This window comes from Nymphaea colorata, chromosome 5 (assembly GCF_008831285.2).
Source record: "Nymphaea colorata isolate Beijing-Zhang1983 chromosome 5, ASM883128v2, whole genome shotgun sequence".
Lineage (NCBI taxonomy): Eukaryota > Viridiplantae > Streptophyta > Magnoliopsida > Nymphaeales > Nymphaeaceae > Nymphaea > Nymphaea colorata.
Genome location: NC_045142.1, coordinates 3,083,294 through 3,102,487, shown reverse-complemented (window position 1 = coordinate 3,102,487; position 19,194 = coordinate 3,083,294). Strand labels below are relative to the sequence as shown.

At 40.0% G+C, this 19,194-nt stretch overlaps 2 protein-coding genes across 2 annotated transcripts; both read left to right on the top strand.

Moving 5' to 3' along the window:
* Positions 1-3,278: 3,278 nt before the first annotated feature.
* Positions 3,279-4,635, top strand: LOC116255164 (protein SRC2-like). The gene has a single exon (XM_031630935.2). The coding sequence runs from the start codon at positions 3,377-3,379 to the stop codon at positions 4,352-4,354; it is 978 nt and encodes a 325-aa protein (XP_031486795.1). The 5' UTR covers positions 3,279-3,376; the 3' UTR covers positions 4,355-4,635.
* Positions 4,636-10,216: 5,581 nt separating this feature from the next.
* LOC116255009 (probable anion transporter 3, chloroplastic) lies at positions 10,217-17,419 on the top strand. The gene is made up of 8 exons (XM_031630698.2): positions 10,217-10,900; positions 11,379-11,605; positions 12,562-12,910; positions 13,799-13,843; positions 15,515-15,658; positions 15,997-16,134; positions 16,231-16,264; positions 17,081-17,419. The coding sequence occupies exons 1-8, from the start codon at positions 10,433-10,435 to the stop codon at positions 17,248-17,250; spliced, it is 1,575 nt and encodes a 524-aa protein (XP_031486558.1). The 5' UTR covers positions 10,217-10,432; the 3' UTR covers positions 17,251-17,419.
* Positions 17,420-19,194: the final 1,775 nt, after the last annotated feature.

The following is a 19,194-nucleotide window of genomic DNA, read 5'->3' as shown; positions in this document are numbered from 1 at the left end:
CCCATGAGCACCAACTTTTTGACTATGTCAGAGAGCAAGTTGATTTAGAGACATATAACATGGCAACATAAGATATGCTTAAGGGTGGGCATTGGATTTGGGGCCGGTCGTCTTGGCCTCACAATGAATCAGGTCGGGCTTAATAAAATATTATTTATCAAAATTTAAAATATTTTTGTATATTATCTTTTATATTTTAAATATCAAATATAAATATTTTGATTTTTTTTTTAATTTAAATTGAATTCGTTGGAGTTGGTCGAGCCGAGGCTCGAGACGGGTCTAGGATCCTAGCTATTAAAATGGATTCCGGTCAATCTAAACCCGATTTTGAATAGGCGGACCAGATGCCCAATTGTGATAAGGCTAGGCATTGGGCCACGCCACCGGCACCTGCATGACCCGAAAAAGAGGCATCGGGTCAGTCTAAATGTTTTTTTTATTTATGTTAGTAATTTTTATATTTAAATATAATATTTTATTGCAATTAATTATATTTATATACTATTTTATAATAAAAACGTTTTTTTAAATTTAATCGGCAGGGCTCGAGCTCAGGCTCATTTAAATGGTCGAACCGAGCCCAGGCCGGGCCGAGCCTGCGGACCCTATGCGGAGGTTTAAATTGTGGAGACATATTCGTCCTTTTGAAGATACGGGAGACACTTTTTGGTCTTTTTACGGCCGGAAAAAAAGGGGAGAACTAAAAGTTCGGTCGGAGGCAAACTGAGCTATCAAACATTGATCACGCCACTCTCTCCCGTGACGTCCCGTCTAAGCAACCGAAAGAGGAAGAACACGTTTCCCCACGCATAGTGGGCTTGACCTTTGAATGTTGGGGCCCACGCCGTGTTTGAATTAGCGGGCTCACAAAAGTGTGCCGGGACAACAAAACCGGGACGCACGTCTCACGGCACAGCAAATCCAGAACGCTGTCAAACGCGGCCTTCCATGGGGAACAGGCTTGTTCTTCCTATTGTTGGGATTTGGGATGTCAGGAAGTTCTTGGACACATTCGAGCTGGACATTTCGTTCCTAGCGTTCCAAACAGGAATTGAACGACCAGGAACAGGCTTGGCCTTTGTTCAAGGATGTACATGATTCCGGCTGGGGCAGGCTTTTGACTTTACTGTATGTCTTTATGTATTTGAGTTTAGGTTTGATCATGTTCTTCTGGATTTGAAAGCAAGTAACATGATATCCAACATTTATGCAGGATCTTCATCATGTTCCGATTGAATATCCGACGCAGATTTAGTAATAAAATTGCATACCAAATCTGAACATGAACTTTTCTATCGGATCCATTAAAATGGATTCTAAGTAGAATACAATTCATTTACATCCCTAGAGAGATTTTTTAGAAATGCAACAAAGTTAATTATCCAGAACTTTTTATCTGTGGCTGATCAAAAAGATCTTTGATCTTTGAATTTGCTTCCCACTTATCCAACTTGATCTTAAAACACCCACATTTTGAAATCCAGATATCAAACACTCACAAATCTGCTCTTGTGTCGATCATTTCGACGACTGAAAACTATTAATTTGAGGATCTCGAATTAGATTTTAGTTTTTAGTTTAATTAACCCATGATTTCCTTGTCACACCCTTGGCAAATTGATTTGATTCAATTGGTGATTGAAATAACGGGGCGATGCCCCCTTTACATTTTCTCTTTTTCTCAAAGGTTCAGGGTTACTGTTATTGGGAACAAGCTTGTTCTTCCTATTGTTGGAATTTGGGATGTCAATCACTCTATGCTTTCATACTTTATGATAATAACATGGATTAAGTTTTTATGTCATTTACATACAAGAGTATCAAAACCATTTATTCATTTTGGGACCTAGATATGTGGAACATTGGGCATATTTGGCAACAATAATAATATGTTATTGTTGCATGAATTTACCGCCAACTAACCCCATATTTATCCCTAGGAATGTGGACATAGTTACACATGTGAACTAGAGGCGGAGCTACATTGTAGCTAGCGTGGACAATTTATTAATTTACATACACAAACTTTATTAAATTTTAGCTTTTTTTATATATGAGTGCCTCTTAAACTTTCAAATTTAAACTAACAATACCCCTCAACCAAAAAAATTATGGCTCTGTCATAGATGTGAAGACGTATTATTTCGTCGAGAGTAGTGAATCAAACATACTCTAAAGTTTTAGAGTACAAGTAATTTAATTATCGATAGCCTTGAGGAGAGTAACACAACTGGTCAAGCTGACGAACCCATGAGAGCTGACCGTTAGTTCGATTCTTGTGGGTGTTATTCATTTGCACTCCAAATGGTGGTAAACATTACTATCAAGTTGAAGTGAGTAATCATAAGTTTACCCAAGCCTTCATAAAGTTATGGACTCTAGAGACAAGGAAAAGAAAACGAGGCTTTGACCACTCATTTCAATAGTGGTAGGGGCAAACAATGAGTCGAGTTACTCGAGCTCGATTTGTTAAAGTTTGACTCGTGAATGAGTTTGAGCTGAGTCATTTGCTTAACGAGTCGAACTCGAGTTCATGAGTCAACTCGTTCAAATAATCGAGTTGAGTTCGAGCTCCGTAATTATCGAGTCGAGCTTGAGCCTTAATCAAGTTGAGTTTGAGGTAAACAGGTGACGATGAATATCAATTATATTCAAATAAGTTTGTCGAGCCTTAAGAGCCTTAATTGAGTCGAGCTCGAGCTCAACACGTAGCGATGAACATTAATTATATTCAAACGAGTTTGTTGAGCTTTAATCGAGTCGAACTCGAGCTCAACACGTAACTGCCGAGTCGAGCTCGAGCTGCTTCCGTTGAGCTATTCTCGAGCTGGGTTGAACCTGACTGAACTCGAGCTAACTTAGCTTGTATTCACCCCTAAATAGTGGGGTTCCTCATGTTCATCCAAATTTAGTCATGGATAAGGTTGATGATATGTCCGTTAACTAAGGACTTAGCCAGCTTAACATTTGAAGCCGTTATAGAGACATTTTGGGTAGTGAAACTGAATTATACTTAAAGATCTTAAGTCCAACCTTCATTTATTTGATAGCCTATCTTTCCTTCTTAAAATGAAACACATATTTAATTAAATGTATAACCAGAGATAAGATTGCGTTATAATAACAAAATAATTCGTCCTCTGCATTATCTTGCCGACACTAATGCAGCTAAAAAATGTTGGGACCGAATAAGAAAATGAAGATTTTATTTTTGAATTTTAACGGTCAGAGCTGAAACAAAGGAGCTGCGCTCCCTGTAGGCTACCCTCTTCGCTCCTTTGGTGGTCAACAGTATAAATTGATCACTTCGGCCCTTTCGTCGGCCGGTCATTCCCTTATCAACCCACTCGCCGCCGCCACCACGACCACCATCATGGCAGCTCCACCGCCGGCGTCGTCGAAGATCCGCCTGGAGATCGACCTGACCATCGTCTCGGCAAAGCACCTCAAGAACGTCAACTGGCGACACGGCGACCTCCTCCCTTACGCCGTCGCGTGGGTCGACCCCCGGAACCGCTTCCCCACCTCCGTAGACTCCTTGGGCGGTACGAAGCCCGTCTGGAGCGTCCGCCTTCCCCTCTCCCTCTCTCTTCCCCGCCCCCTCTCCGTCGTCTCCTCCTCCTCGTCCTCTCCCCCCTCCCTCTCCATCGACGTCCTCCATGCCGACTCGGCTCCCATCTCCGCCTCCTCGAAGCCTGTCAACCCTCTCGTCGGCTCTGCCATTTTGCCCCTCAGCGACGCTCCAGCCGGCGACTCCCCCCGCCTCGTCACCCTCGAGCTCCGGCGGCCCTCGGGCCGCCCTCAGGGCAAGATCAAGATCAAAATCGCAGTCAAGGAGGTACAGCTCGGCTCCTCACCGCCGGATTACGCACACCCCCCTCCGGCTGCCCCGTACTCCCCGTCCTTCCCTCCTCCTCAGCCGTACTTGCCGCCGCCTTCCCAGTCTCCGGAATTCCGCGGGGGATACTCCTCGTATCAGTACGCCGATCTCGCTTATCTGAGACCTAATTGCCATTCTGGTTTCTACAGCCAACCCAGCCCTTTCCCTCCACCGCCCCCTCCGCCGGTCGCACCGGACTATTATGGGCGAGCTGGGTACGCTTCGGGTCCCTCTGCTCCGTTCGACTCGTCTCCGTCTTCCTCTTCGTTTTATGGTGTTGATCACGCTCAAAAGGGGAAAGGGTCGAAGATGGGCTTTGGGACGGGGCTGGCCGTCGGAGCGGTGGCCGGCACCCTCGGTGGACTAGCTCTGGACGAAGGCATCAAGTATGAGGAAGAGAAGGCGTCTGAGAGGCCGGAGAAGGAGCCGGCGCCTAGGGATAGGTACTCTGAGTACCATGGCGATTACTGATTGGGGTTTCAGAGGCTCTGTGGAGGTAAATTATCTGTTGCTGATATCGTCGTTCTGGGTTGTTGTACATATTTCTTATGAGACTCAGCTACTATGCTTATGGTTAACGGGTGTTCCCTTTGGCTAAGAGAACGGTTTGCGTTATTCTCGGTTGATAGGATTGTTGAGTACAAGCATGGATGTGGAAGAAATTGTTGGTTGATGATCTTTGTCTCTTGCTGTTGAATTCCACTTTGGTGCCTTCATACCTTTATATGCTAAGGGTTGTGTCTTTGTTTTCAGTTGATATTTTAGACTGAGTTTTATAATTGAATGACCTGGTTCAAACGGACGCGGGCACCCAGTGTGGTGGATTCCGATCTGTCCCTACAGTCTGCTACAAGCTACGATGCAAAGTATAACTTAGGCCGATGTACACATCAACGTGTTCTTGCTACATTTTTAAAAACTATTTTCTAACTATTCCCACCCATGAGATGTTAAACACCATGTAGGAGGCCAACTTGTTGGTGTTATGATTTGCATTTTAACAGTTCTATGTTCTTTTCTGAAGATCATGGTTCATATCTTGAGTCTATTACGTGATTGTCGGTGAATCCAGAAGGGTCAATATGCTGAAGAGATTCAGCTTCGTGATGGGTTTGGGATTGATCGCGCTGGACTAAAAATGCAGTTGGTGGTGGTAGGCCTTTGCACTTGAGCTTATGCATTTTCCTTCAGTTACCGCAGTTCTAAATTGTAGGGCGTCGGTTTTTCCCTTTTCTAGGGTGCTTTATGGGAGCGATTTGCGAATGTTAGCTCTTTGTCGCATTTGTCACACGTTTGTTTGTTTGGAACCGATGGGTAGCTCTTCATCTCTCGTTAGGGCTTTGTTTCTTCCAATGCCAACTTCGAATGATGTACTGATATTTTGAGGTGATCAAGAACTTTAGGCAGATCAGATTCTTCCGAATATCACAAACTTAGTAGTTGGTGTAATGATATGAAAACAGTCTAACATGTTAAGGGTCATGAGCAAGGATTATCTTCCCTTCAACGTCAAGGCATTTCTTTTTCCTAATCTCGAAGAGGGTTCAATGCTGCAAACTATTTAGGGTTCAGGAGGGTATTTGCCTGTTTATACCCATGGGAACTCTGTGTTGATAAGGTGGCAAGCAATATCCTTACCATGGTTCAGGCCTGTGTTGTATTGGTTACTTTTGCTAATTTCTTGAGTCTGGTTTTCTTTTTGTTGAATTGCTATTGGATGGAATATAATTTATCGACTGAGATGAGGCCATGGAGTCCTTTGCTCAATATGCATCAAGGGTCGCATATATGGCTTTGGCTTGTCAGTGTACTGATGATGGTGTACAGCAACATAGAAACATGCGGACCTGGTGACGTTTCACTACAAAGCTGCAAACCTGATCTGCACTCTTATGCCATATGGTGCCCACTGTTTGCAAATTTGCAAATCTGGAAGTTTTCAGACATGTAGGGGCTTCAATAATGAACTCTAATGCCTTGTTAGGTCTTGGAAATGGTAGATCACTTCTCAGATATCTGTGCTAGTGGCATCATTTGAATTGTAATTGCATGGTTTTTTTGTATGTTTTGGGGTTCATATCAGGTGTTTCCATCTATCAGATACTTCCATCCGCTGTGAGAACATATACCTGAATGAGATAGGAACTTCTGCTAATATGACTGAAAGGTTTCCGCAATTTTGCTGTAAAATACCCTCTCTAACTCAGGAGTTCAGTGTTTTCATGCTTAAAGATTACCGTTAAATACTTGGTGCCTCTTCTTAACCTCTAATTCATATACTTGGTGCCTCTTCGTGAGCTTCAGTTTGTCGCATTCTCTTTTTGCCTTGCGGGTGCTGATGAAGCAATGGCCATGTCATGCGCCAATGATGCTTCCTATCCCTTTTCTATATTTGGAAGTGGAAGTGCATAGGTTCATCTGCCTTTCTCTGTAACCATGATCTTGCTTCTGTTTGCCGGGGTTAAAATGTGGAAAGAGAGGGTGCTAGCTGCGAACCAACAGTTACTGACTGTCCCAGTCTCCATGAGATGGGATGAAGTGTCTTTCTCGAGAATGGAAATTTGCAGTCGCCAAACGTCAGTACTGCTCCCAGATAAGCGGCACTTGACCCTTTCTTTTTCGGGTAGATAATGAAGGAAAGCAGCAGTATAAGATACAGATACAAGGACGAATCACCCGCCGCAACTGTCCTTGAGAAACCTTTCTATTTGACAAAATCTTAACTAGTTGTTCTATTTCCATGGGAAATGTACGTCTACCAGATTAGTGTAACTGATGCACATTCTAGTTATGTTACTCTGACAACCTTTTCTTTCATGTGAAAGTCACTTTAACCACACAACAACCAACAAATACTCGGTAAAGAAATCTAAATCATTCTTCGTTTTTTAACTTTGAAATTGAAGAAAGTTGGTAGGAAAAATGTTCAACTGTCTTCACCTGATCTAAAATTAAATTACCCCCAATGAAAATCGACGTGAGGATCTTAGTCACTGCATTTGAACATGCCCTCAATGTCAGAGATGGTTTGAATACCTTACGGACCATCGTAACCAGGCAAGTTTTCTTATTGGTGTTGTCCTTTGGCGGTTTGGTGAAAGGTCAAAACCACCCTCAGGACTCAAGGAGTGGGAAATGGGATATTAGTGTCATTTTAAAAAGTTTTAAAGCTAGAATAGGTGATTCACACTGAATCGGCCCATTCAGTCACATTTTGATTCGAATCGGTCGATTCGTGCAAGCTCAGGCCAATGTTATGATTGATCCAAAATCCCCACGAAAATCAGTTTGCTCCCCACAATTCACTTTAAGCCCTAAGACTAAGTTACAACTCGGTTAGAAGTGTCATCAATTTTACAATTTTAAAGTTTACATGCATCACTATTAATAAAATAATCATCTTCAATTTTCCGCTCAATTTATTAATACTAATACATTCAGGACACTAACAAAAAAAAAAAAAAACTATTGGAGTTTTAGATTCGAAAATTCAATGTTCTTGTTTATAATCAACAAAGAATCCTTCTTGCCACAAGATTCAAGCTATGTGTACTCTTCATAAGTGCAGGGCCTCAAAGATTCTACCAGATGGATTTTTTTTTTTTTTTATAAATGATGGAGCTGCCCTTGACCTAAAGAAGGAAGAAAATAGAATGGAATGAAGATTAAACCAATTGAAAGTTGGAAAAGTAGATGGGCGTTTGGCCATTGAAAAGGTTAGGTGGTTAGACTGGTAGCTGAATATGGAGGCATATAACAAATTGTCACATAGTAGCCTGTATCAAGAGTGTTGGAAATGTGAAGTGGTTGGTCCCTAAATGAATATTTGCCCTTCCATGTTCATACTGTAAGCCTCCTTTCCACTACCACTTTCTCTCATTGAGGTAAGCAAGGAGGGCTTCTTATCAAGCCTCCTCACTCTAGAGAACCCTAATTACCACTCTCCTAATGATACTTAAATGGTTATTTATGCTAAAGTGAGATCAGGTCCACCTGTATGTGTCACTTAATAAATAGATAAGAGTACACACATTCCATCTTGCAAATATAAGTAAGTCCTTAAAGTTTCAAACTCGACCAGGTTCAATTGGATTTAGATAATCTAAGTAAGTTCTTAAAGTTTCAAACTCGACCAGATTCGATTGCAAATCTCTTGTGCACAGGAATAATTACATTGTTGATAGTGGTGCAGCTGAAGATTCCAGTGTTGTATGTGCTGTTTCGGGACCTTGGTGAACCTACGATACACCAGTCAATTAAAATGTTGTGTGCGCCACCTTTTGCAGTTTAGAAGAGTAGCACACATGGGAATCAAACCGACTTTCACTGTTAATGCACTTTTTGTGTTAATTAAAAATTTCTAGCTCTGCCACTACAATATAGTGACACATATGGAAACCTGCTCTTGATTCTGGCCATCTGCTACATATGCCTCTGACATGGGTACTCATGGTGTCGATTTCATTCATGTGTGTGCTACTCCTACAGACTGTGGCGGGTGTATCGTAGGTCCACCAAGGTCCCCAAATAGCACATACAAGACTAAAATATCCAGTGGCACCGCTGTCAACAATCTAATTGTTCTCGTGCACAAGAGATTTGCAATTGAATCTAGTCGAGTTTGAAACTTTAAGAACTTACTTAGATTATCTAAATCCAATTCATTTTCACCTTTACATCCCCAAGTTCTGGAAATAGATACAAATGGTGAAGCATATGTAGCTATTGCCACCAAACTAGTTTGGTCGTCAAAGCTGGTGTGGATGAACGAAACTAGCCAAAACAATTGGCCGCCGCATCTTTGTTGCCAGCGACCTTAATTCATTTCATGGTGACCACAAATCTCACTTTGTGAAGTGGGCCAAGTGAAATATGTGGTAACTGGTAAGGATTGAAAGTAACTAATGACCGTCAACCCGCCTCCTACCAGCTTCAGTTCTTCCCCTAAAAGAGGTAAGAACCAATACAACCAATCACTTAATAACATATTTTATAAGTCCCTCAAGATTTTGTATAATCTTAAGCATGAGACTAAACTTTTAGATAATTATAGTAGTATCAGAGCCAGATGTAACACTCGGACCTAAGGTCATATACGTGTAGATACATGTGCTTTAGGAGGGGAGGGGATGTGGATTATAACACTTCAAAAGTTTAGTCTCTTATGTAAGATTGTGAAGAATCTTAGAGGATGTACAAAAGGAGTTGTTAAGTGATTAGTTAACATGGTTTTGTATTCTTTTAAGAAAGAAACTAAAGCTACTAGGGAGTAGGTTGGGATCTATCAGATAAAAAACCCAAGTCCGTTGTGGGAGTAGGCCGTGTCATGACACTACTAGTCAGTTGACCTTAACGATGGAAAATTTTAGATATTGGGCTCACATCAGACAGTGAGTCTAGGGAGCTAAATGGGTTCATAAGATCTGGTTCCCACAACTATATTCATCTAGGCAGATCCAGTAAGACAAAAAGCTCTGAATCATAATCGGATCCAAACTTCAGATAAACTTCAAGTATTTGTATCATCCATCTCAAAAATCTAATAGGAATCCAACTCCGTTAGGCATAAAACGTAAGATCTGGATATTCAATGTTGAAATTCAAATTTGAACCAAAAGCTAAGTCGAAATCTAATTGAAGAAGATCTTTTTCTTCTTCTTCTTCTTCTTCACTTAGCTTAGAAACTGCACCGGCGCCAAGAGAAAATTTTCACTCGCCCAGCAGCATAAAACTCCATGCTATTGAAACATTACACACCACGTTTCTTGAACCCCCAACCAAAACAGCACACTGCCCCCTAACCACGACATAATTCAAACAAAAAAAAAAAATCATTATTTCCCATTTTGTCCTTACAAAGCCTATTCATTTCATCTTTTTAAAGGGCATTTTTGCTATTTCAACTACATAGGAGTCACATAGAGGCTTGCAGCAGTAACACATTATTACTGTCACATAAATTTACACTAAAAATTGAGACAAATTAGTAGAACAATGCGTTGCAGTGCTTCATGAATTCTATGAATTCTACTAGAATAGATTCATGAGACAATAATAATACTAACCGGCCTCTAAACAAATAAATGTAAACATAACAATGCGTTGCAGTAATTCTACTATAATAGATTCATGAGACAGTAATAATACTAACCGGCCTCTAAACAAATAAATGTAAACATAATTTGGAAGAGGCTGCTGCTCATCTCCTGGCTTCTAGTCAACCAGACAAGAGGCATAGCTGAGAAGCCCAAATAAGTTGGTGGCATGAATGGAATGGTAGCTCAGTGAATTCCATCAGTCTTTGTTGATCTCCCACATTGCAAAATTCCAGCCCCTGGCAGACACCCACAGTGCTATAGAAAATTAGTGGCACATTGGACTCAACTAACTTTCTCTTCTTCCTTCTTCTCTTCTCTCCCCTTCCTCCACTAGGAGAAGCTTAAGTGGAGGAGGAGGAAGGACAAGAAGAAGAAGAAGAAGAAGAAGAAGAAGGTGGTGAAGCTTTCACGTTAGTGAGCTCAGGATCTAGGCTTGGAAGAGCCTCCAATAATGGCGGCAGCACCGCTTAAGTGGGCGATCTTGCCGCCCTCGCCTTCCGGCCTCTCCACCTCGCCTTATTCCTATGCTTTCCTGAAACTAAACACAGCCCTTCAAAGAACAAGGAGTTGGCAGAACGCAATGCCCAGGATTCGGATGGTGCGCGCAGAGAGCAGGTTCTCCGGGACCAGACTGGAGCATTCTGGCCGGATCAGACCGGAAGTAAAGACCGGCAGCTTCGCCGACGATGGTGCGCCGATGGCAGGGGGGAGGAGAGGAGTGGTGGCGAAAGCACAGAGCCTGGAGGGGGAGAGCATACAGAGGGAAGCCGTCAGCAGGGTTCCAGAGAGGGTGAAGGTGGTGGCGATGGTAGCCTTCGTTATGATGCTCTGCAATGCCAATAGGATCGTCATGTCTGTTGCCGTCGTTCCCCTCGCCGCCCGCTACGGCTGGAGCAGCGCCTTCTTGGGCATCGTTCAGGTGATTACTCCATTAAAACAGAACTCAATTGCATACCATCTCAATCTTAACTTCAGCACCTCTTTTGCTAAAAGAAAATTGCAGAAGGAAGCTGTATCCAGCAGAAACACGAACACAAGCAGAAATCACGTTTCTCAACAATTGTCTTTCACTATATAGAAATTTTTCTGTGTGATCAATTTTCTTGGCTCTTTTTTTTTCTGAAAATTAATGTAAGAGTACTTTTCAAACCTTCGTTGCATCTTTCTGATTGAATTTTCTCTTTTCTGCATGCAAAATAAAGAGGAGCTAGAAGAATTTAACTTCTCAAAACAATAGTCTTAGCATCTATGGGCAAATTTTGACTGGTAGATAAGAAGTATATACTTCAAATGATTCATGAGAGATGGGATTTATACATAGCTGCATAAACCATTGAGTGATACATAAATGGTTGGAGACTTGAATTAATTTGGGTTTGTCACTCTGTTGCATGCAGTCTTCATTTCTATGGGGTTACTTCTTCTCGTCCATAGCAGGGGGAGCCATGGCGGATCTGTACGGAGGGAAGAGGGTGATGGCAGTGGGAGCAGCGGTCTGGTCGCTGGCATCCTTTCTCACCCCCTGGGCTGCCAACCATTCAACTGCTATGCTTCTTGCCGTCCGCGTTCTCTTTGGCCTCGCCGAAGGCGTCGCTATTCCTTGCATGAATAAGATGCTATCTGGGTGAGTCAAGCAATTTCGGTTCTTCTTTGTTGGTTGGTAGGATCAAATAATCCTGCTGATTCTCTCAAAGCATTCCTGATTCTCTAAAATTATTATTTGAAGGCTTGGATCAAGTCACTCTTTCTAGTAAAAAAAAGTTTTGTAAACAGGGGCAGAGCTCAAGAAGGGCCCCCATGAGCCTGACTTCATTTCAATATTTTTTTAAAATTTATATGTAAGTTTTATAAAATTTTATTTGTTTTATATAAAAATTTTGAAAAATGATATTTCGACTCTAGTTAAAATTTAAAAACTTTAATTCGGCTCTTCTCATAAATTTTTTTTTGGCTCAGATCCTACTTATAAGGTTGTATAATTGTTTGCCTTTGATTTGAAGTTCCACCCTTTTTATTGGACTTCTGATTTGAGAATTTTGCACATCTAAAATTTACAGCTCCAAATTTCCAATTTTTTTTAAAATGGTAGGTCCCACAAAAGATGAATTATATATATATATATATATATATGAAATCCCATACTATCAAATAGGGTCCCTTCATTTGTTGGCTGAATGTGGGCTCCCTACCCTTCATTTATTGGCTAAATGTGGGCTCCCTACATGCATCTCAACCTGATTCATCAAGTTTTTATAAATTTATTTAAAGATGATTTTCAAAAGAAATAATGATTGATTATACCCTCATTTCTTAGGCTTACATTTCCAACTTTACAACATTAATTAGGTGAGCAGGAGGAGGCTTTAACCTAAAACCACCCCTTCTCTTGTCCCCAGGATCTAGTGCTGTGTTGGCGTCCATAAGGAAACCTTGCTACATGTTAGCTGCACACATAAGAGAAACTAATCAAGATCTAATAAAAGTTAAAGAACATTAATTTCAACTCGTAAATTGTTGCGAGTTTATCTTAGAAGCGCCATGAAAGCAGTGTTGATGGAGATCAATGTTCAACATCTGTAGGTGGTTTCCATCTAATGAACGCGCCAGTGCAGTCGGCATCTCAATGGGAGGCTTTCACATGGGGAACCTGATAGGCCTGCTTGCAACTCCACCTCTCATGGCAATGCTTGGGATCACCGGACCCTTTGCACTCTGGGGAGCCCTTGGCTACCTGTGGCTGTCCTTATGGGTTCCAGGCGTCACCAGCGACCCCCGCGACAGCCCGCGGGTCGACCCAGTTGAGCTCAAACTCATCCAGGCGGGGAAGAACGCATCAGTGACCAGGACCAAGGAGCTGCCTGATCTCCGGCTCCTCCTCTCCAAGTTGCCTACATGGGCAATCATCTTTGCCAACGTTACTAACCATTGGGTGAGTTCACACCTTCTCCTTCAATGTGAACACAAAGAAATTTAGAAATGCAATTTGAGTTAATAAACTTAGTTTTTGATAATAATTTGGACGGTAAACGATGTGATTGAGACACTCTAATGGGTGTACCTAGGGGCAAAGCGAGAATTTTTTTTATAAAAAGGCTTGAATTATAGTTTTTAAATTTTGAGTAGAGCCAAAATATCACTTTTCAAAATTTTATATACAAGAAGTGAAATTTTTAATATATATATATATATATATATATATATATATATATATATATATATATTGAGGTGGGGCGAGGACCCAAGCGCCTTACATTGGCTCCGCTCCTGAGTGCACGCTCAACACCTCAAGGACAAGGGGAAATGGTGGGACCTCCATGTTTTTTTTTTTTTTTCTGGCTGGCAGGTTGTTAGCTTCATGCTCACCAGAAGCTAAACCCTTTAAGTACTTGAATTCATGAACTCGGTCACTTTTCACACCATGTCCAAAATTTAAGGGCATGACACCAAGATCATGAACTCAAAACTTTTGATTTTCCATTAATGTTTTTAGGGGCTGTTTGGCAACAGTAACATATTGGTATTGTTTCATGAAAAAAAATAAGACAAAGAAGTAACATATTGTTATTGTCTCATGAATATACTCTAAAAAACAAGACAAATTCATGAAACACTCGAACAAATGTCTCATAAATCTTCTTCAACTTTTTTTGGCAGATTCATAGTATCAATGTGTTAATGTCACCAAACGAAAAAAAAAAAAACTCTGGGATGTTTGAACATGAAATTGTCTTCCTTTTTAATCAAGGATACTTTAAATCCATAGATGAACAAGAAATTGAGAAATTTGATTTTTTTTTTTCCTTTTGTGAATTTGCAGGGATACTTTGTGCTTTTATCATGGATGCCGGTGTACTTCAAAACAGTAAGTAATTCTGACAATTCTGCGTAATTAATTACTGAAAGTTCTGCTACACATTTAGAATGGATGTTTAGGGATTTCAAGTTGTCAATAGGTCGAATATCGCAGCGGAGACACATCCATCAAAAGTTTAATTTAGATATGAAAAATGACATTGTAATGACCAAACAATTCATAGAGCGCCCACAATATGAAAATACTATTTAAACAATGAAGAATTTAGTGTATATATATATATATATATATATATATATAGAGAGAGAGAGAGAGAGAGAGAGAGAGAGAGTACCTGAATATGAGAAAAACAAAGATCGCAACTATCTTGCTAATAGATCAAGTGTTTATAGAATGTGCCAACGATCATAAAAAAAGGTTAACTAAAAAGGCAGATAAAGAGTCAAATCTTTGGAAATGTGAACTATAAGATCTGACTGATAAAACACATTAGTAAATAAACAAATGATATATTCAGAAGAACTCATATTCTAAATGCTATATATATTAAATAAATCTTTAGTTTTACCATAGTAATTAGAGGCCTTTAGCAGATTTGACATAGCGAGTTGGATCAACAACTGGTAAAAGGTTAGTCCTTGATTCGATTCTCAAAGGCAACAGTCTCATGCGCAAGCTGACGCAGCCTCGGACCCTAGTAACAAGAGAAAAGGAGGAGTCTAGGCTTCTGGTTCGTCACTGATACCATGGTAACTAGAAATCTTGCTTCATGGTTTAATCAAGGTTAGCATAGGAAAAAATCAGCCTTATAAGTTAAGTCACTCATGTCTTTATTTGGACTACATTCATATAAAGAAGGCAAATTGTGTAATAGTTAGAAGTACAGGCACCCTTTTGTAAATTACTAATATTTGTGGCAGTGTTTTCGTAAAAGAATTTAGGTCCAATGTAGTGACGCATGCAATGACGTCATAGATTGTTTTAGTTGGCCTGTTCTTGTCTGTGACAAAAGCTTGTCTAGAAGCTAAAGTACTTCTTGGTAGCGATAATTACCTCAACAACCTTGATTAGGAGGGGAAAAAAATTTCTGTCCATGAAATTGTAAAATCAAATGCAAACTTAAACTTTTTTTGGATAAATTTCATGTTGTTGATCTGTTAACTCGTAAATGTTGTTAAAATTGGCTGAACCAGCTAATTTGAATCTAATTGGTGTTAAATCGACTTGATTTTGGAGGCAGATTAGTGTGTTAACTTTAAATTATTTGTTAATATTTTAAGTATTTTATATTTTAATGACTTTCTACAAATTTTTTCATTTATTTTTCTCAAAAAAGAATTTTTTGATGATATTTTTGACCGATTCACAACCGATTCAGCTGAATCATTCAATTGGACGACTCATTGAATCCGCAACCCGATTCACTAACTGATTTTTACTCCTCTAGTAAATAGTAACTATAAAATTAATAATATCAGCTCCAAGGGGATAGTAATGCATTGGGTGGCAAGACGGTCCACTTCAAAGGGGTATGAGGTTCAAATTTCATGGTTGTTATCACGACCTAGTAAACTCATTCTCATTCTCTGGACTCTAATAGATCCCGAAGCAAGGTATGTGAACCTTGGGGCTACAAGACTTGTAGATTTGTTTGATGCTTAGTTGATCGAATTAGCATCCGAAATTGATCATGAGAATTGTTTCCTTTGTTCTAATTAGGTCTTCGACGTCAACCTAAAGCAAGCTGCCTGGTTCAGTGCGATTCCATGGGGGATGATGGCTCTTTCCGGCTACGTCGCAGGGTGGGTCTCCGACACGCTCCAATCACGCTACCCAGTCACCCAAGTGCGCAAGATAATGCAGGTGAGCTTCAGGTTCTTCCCCTTCTTTTTCCTCGTGTCGCGTCGTGTCGTATCTCCTTGCATCGTGTCTCTGATTTTCACAATTGCCAAGTCGTACGCGGACACCTGCTCTGCGTTGGTTGGTCTCAGGTGCTCGAGCTTGCTTGAGCCATTGACCGCCATGGCGAGCTCTAGCTCGACTTGACCAAGCAAACCTGACCCAGTCGAATTTTACCCTTCCATTTCTTAAATATGAATGCGCTGATGAGTTCCATAGACATTGGGAACAAGACATGCCAATTGGATCTGGCCAACCTTGTCACTAACATGAAATTGCTTGTTTGATTGAACTATCCCCAGTCAATTGGGTTCGTCGGACCGGGCGTGTCCCTGCTATGCTTGAACCAAGCCCAGTCGCCCACCGCAGCAGCAATATGGTTGACCATAGGACTTAGTCTCAGCTCCTTCAGCCAGGCCGGCTTCATGCTCAATATGCAGGTATATATATATGTATATCCTTTGGGTTTTATTTGAGTGGTGGGTTGCAATAAATCCTCATTTCTTTTTCTTTGTCCCTTTTGGCGATCTGATCAGGATATTGCTCCCCAATACGCTGGATTCTTGCATGGTATGTTCTTTCTTTCCCTCATACAATCTTGCAATATTTTTATAGAACAAGAACAATCACTATATATATATATCATACAGTAATTAAGGCGTTTCTATTGCGTTCGAATCTTAAAATATATATCAAGTTAATCTTTTTTCTAAAATTAATTGTATTTTATTTTGTTTTACATCAAACTAGTTTTTTTGTAAACATGGTAGGATGCTTTTATTTTGTTTAGAATATCTTTTAGCAAAAACTTAAAAGGTCAAAGGAAAAACGGTCTGAAATCTAAGATATATATATATATATAGATATATAGATAGAGAGAGAGAGAGAGAGAGAGAGAGAGGGAGTTATGACAAAAAACTGTTTACATGTTTCTACGTTAACTCTGCAACTTCATGCATCTAAATCATGCCAATTAACATTTTCTTTTTTGTTCCGATGCTTCAAACCACTTAAAAATGCAAAAATTAAGTTTATCTTTAACTACTCCTTTGCTGTTCTTCAAAGTAAATAACTAAAATTTAGCACTAAGCAGTTTCCTTAAGTTAGAAACGAAAAAATAACTAAAATCTTATACATAAATAATTAGAAACAAAAAAATAATTTAAAATACCCTCAATCATCAATACAAAAGCACACTTAATAATTCTGTGGGCAACTGTCTATATAAACAGACAAAAAAATTATATTTTAATATCAATATTTAAGAGAAATTTTATTTATTTACATATTGGGCATCGCTTAAAAATTTAAAATTTTATAACTAGTGTTTCTTAACCAGATTTTCCGGACTCCCTGGTTATCATAACTTTCATGTTCTTCCATCAGGGATCACGAATTCTGCCGGAACATTGGCAGCCATAGTGAGCACCATCGGCACCGGCTACTTCGTGAAGTGGCTGGGATCCTTCCAGGCTTTCCTGACCGTAACTGCGGGTATCTACTTCGCAGCCACCATTTTCTGGAACCTCTTCGCCACAGCGGATCGAGTCTTCTAGAGTCCTCAGGAAAATCTCATTTCTACAGTATAGATTCATGTTCTGCTCTGTCGGCAGCTTGAATTTTGTGCGACATTAATGGCTGTTTCTCTGGCCAATGGAAAGTACACGGTGGGGAGGTGAAATTTTATTTTGAAGTAGTAAATAAAATAGTTTTTTTTTTGTGTAATTCCTTCGAGAATGACTTTTGCCTGAAACAAAACTCCGGCGACTTATTGCTACAACCAATATTCTGGCGGGTCCTCTCTGACATCATTAAACGAAGTAATTCTTTATAATTATTGTTTGTTAGTTGATTTGATCAACGTGATCCTGTAAGCGAATGATAGTTGGTGCCCAAAATGGAATATCTAATCTCTCTCTCTCCCTCTCTCTTATCTAGTTATCTAGTTGAAATCATCCAATCATCTTGAGCTCTGTCCAATCATGGCCACCAATGAAATCATGGCCGCCAATGAAAGACAACTCCCGCTGTGTGCCCCGACAGACTCTGACGTTTTGTGAATTTGTTCCAAATATTAAGTTGTATTCATGAAATAGTAACAAACTGTTATGTTGTCAATTGTTTCCCAAAAAGTCTATTGGACACTTGGAACAACATTAAGTCGCATTCATGAAATAGTAACAAACTCTTATCTTGTCAAATGATTCTAAGAAAGTTTATTAGACAACTGGAACAACATTAAGTCGCATTCATGAAATAGCAACAAACTGTTATGTTGTCAAATGCTTTCCAAAAAGTCTATTGGACAACTGGAACCTATGTCACCTGAGTGCAGGGTGCTGGTGCCGGTGCGAGTGCTGGTGCCGGTGCGGCACATCTCAAAAAATTTAGGTGCGACGGTGCGGTGAGAGTATTTTATTGTTTTTTAAATATAATAATATAAACCACAAAATTATTAAAATCATTAAAAGCAAAGGCCTCCTTAAACAAGTCAGATTAGATAAAAAAGATATTATCTCTCTCATGAAAACCTATCAGCAAAAGGTATTATCTATGTGATGCAAACCTATAACTTATAAGCAATTTAAAAAAACAAATAAGACACCAAAGTGCAATCTCAAGCAAATGTTGTTAGTGTTAGTCATGACTGTAACAATAAAATGCAATGCTCAACGGTGCTGCTATAGTGCTACCTATTTAATCAAAGAAAACTGGATTTTTGTTGTAAGCATAAGTAAACTCATATACAAGATGGACATGAAAACTCCACAATATATACAAGCCGGACATGAATATAGAAAAAAAAAAACAGCAAGATTTAAGCATTTTTTCTATGTTTAATCTCACTGTAAAAGTACAAGGCTTGCAAAAAACATAAGCGTTATAAGACCAACAAAGTTAAGAACTCCCACAAAGAAAATCTTATATATAATTCAGATAAACTAACATTTTTTTCCTTCAAGAATCCAATTTCAGTGTTTATAGAGCTGTTGACACTAAAGACCTACATAGGATGACATTGTAGTCACACATAAGGACTTCATCACCACCAGAAATTATGTTTGTCTGTTTAACTTTATGATATGATAACAGAGGTAGTAAATTGAAACCCAAAATCGTGATTTTGGTATTGATAATGGCAACGAGGTGGTGGTTCTAAACTTACAATGTACGAGAGAGAGGTTTCCCATTTTTCACCGTCTTTCCCTTTGTCTCCTCCTCCACCGACGCCCGTTTCCCCTTCTTTTCCCTCCCCTCTCTTCCCCTTCGTCCATGGCCAAATCCTACTTCCCTCTCTTCCCATGTGCATCGATTCAAGAGCCTGCTTACATATTGAATGCAGGGTTCAACTGGAGTTGCAGTAGGAGCGCAGAGAGAAGGAACAACGTAGAGAGAAGGGAGCAGCGCAGAGAGAGGGAGCAACATCAAACAATAAAAAGCAGAAATAGAATACGCTGCAAAGAGTGAGAGAGAGAGTTTACCCAAATCCGAACGCAGCG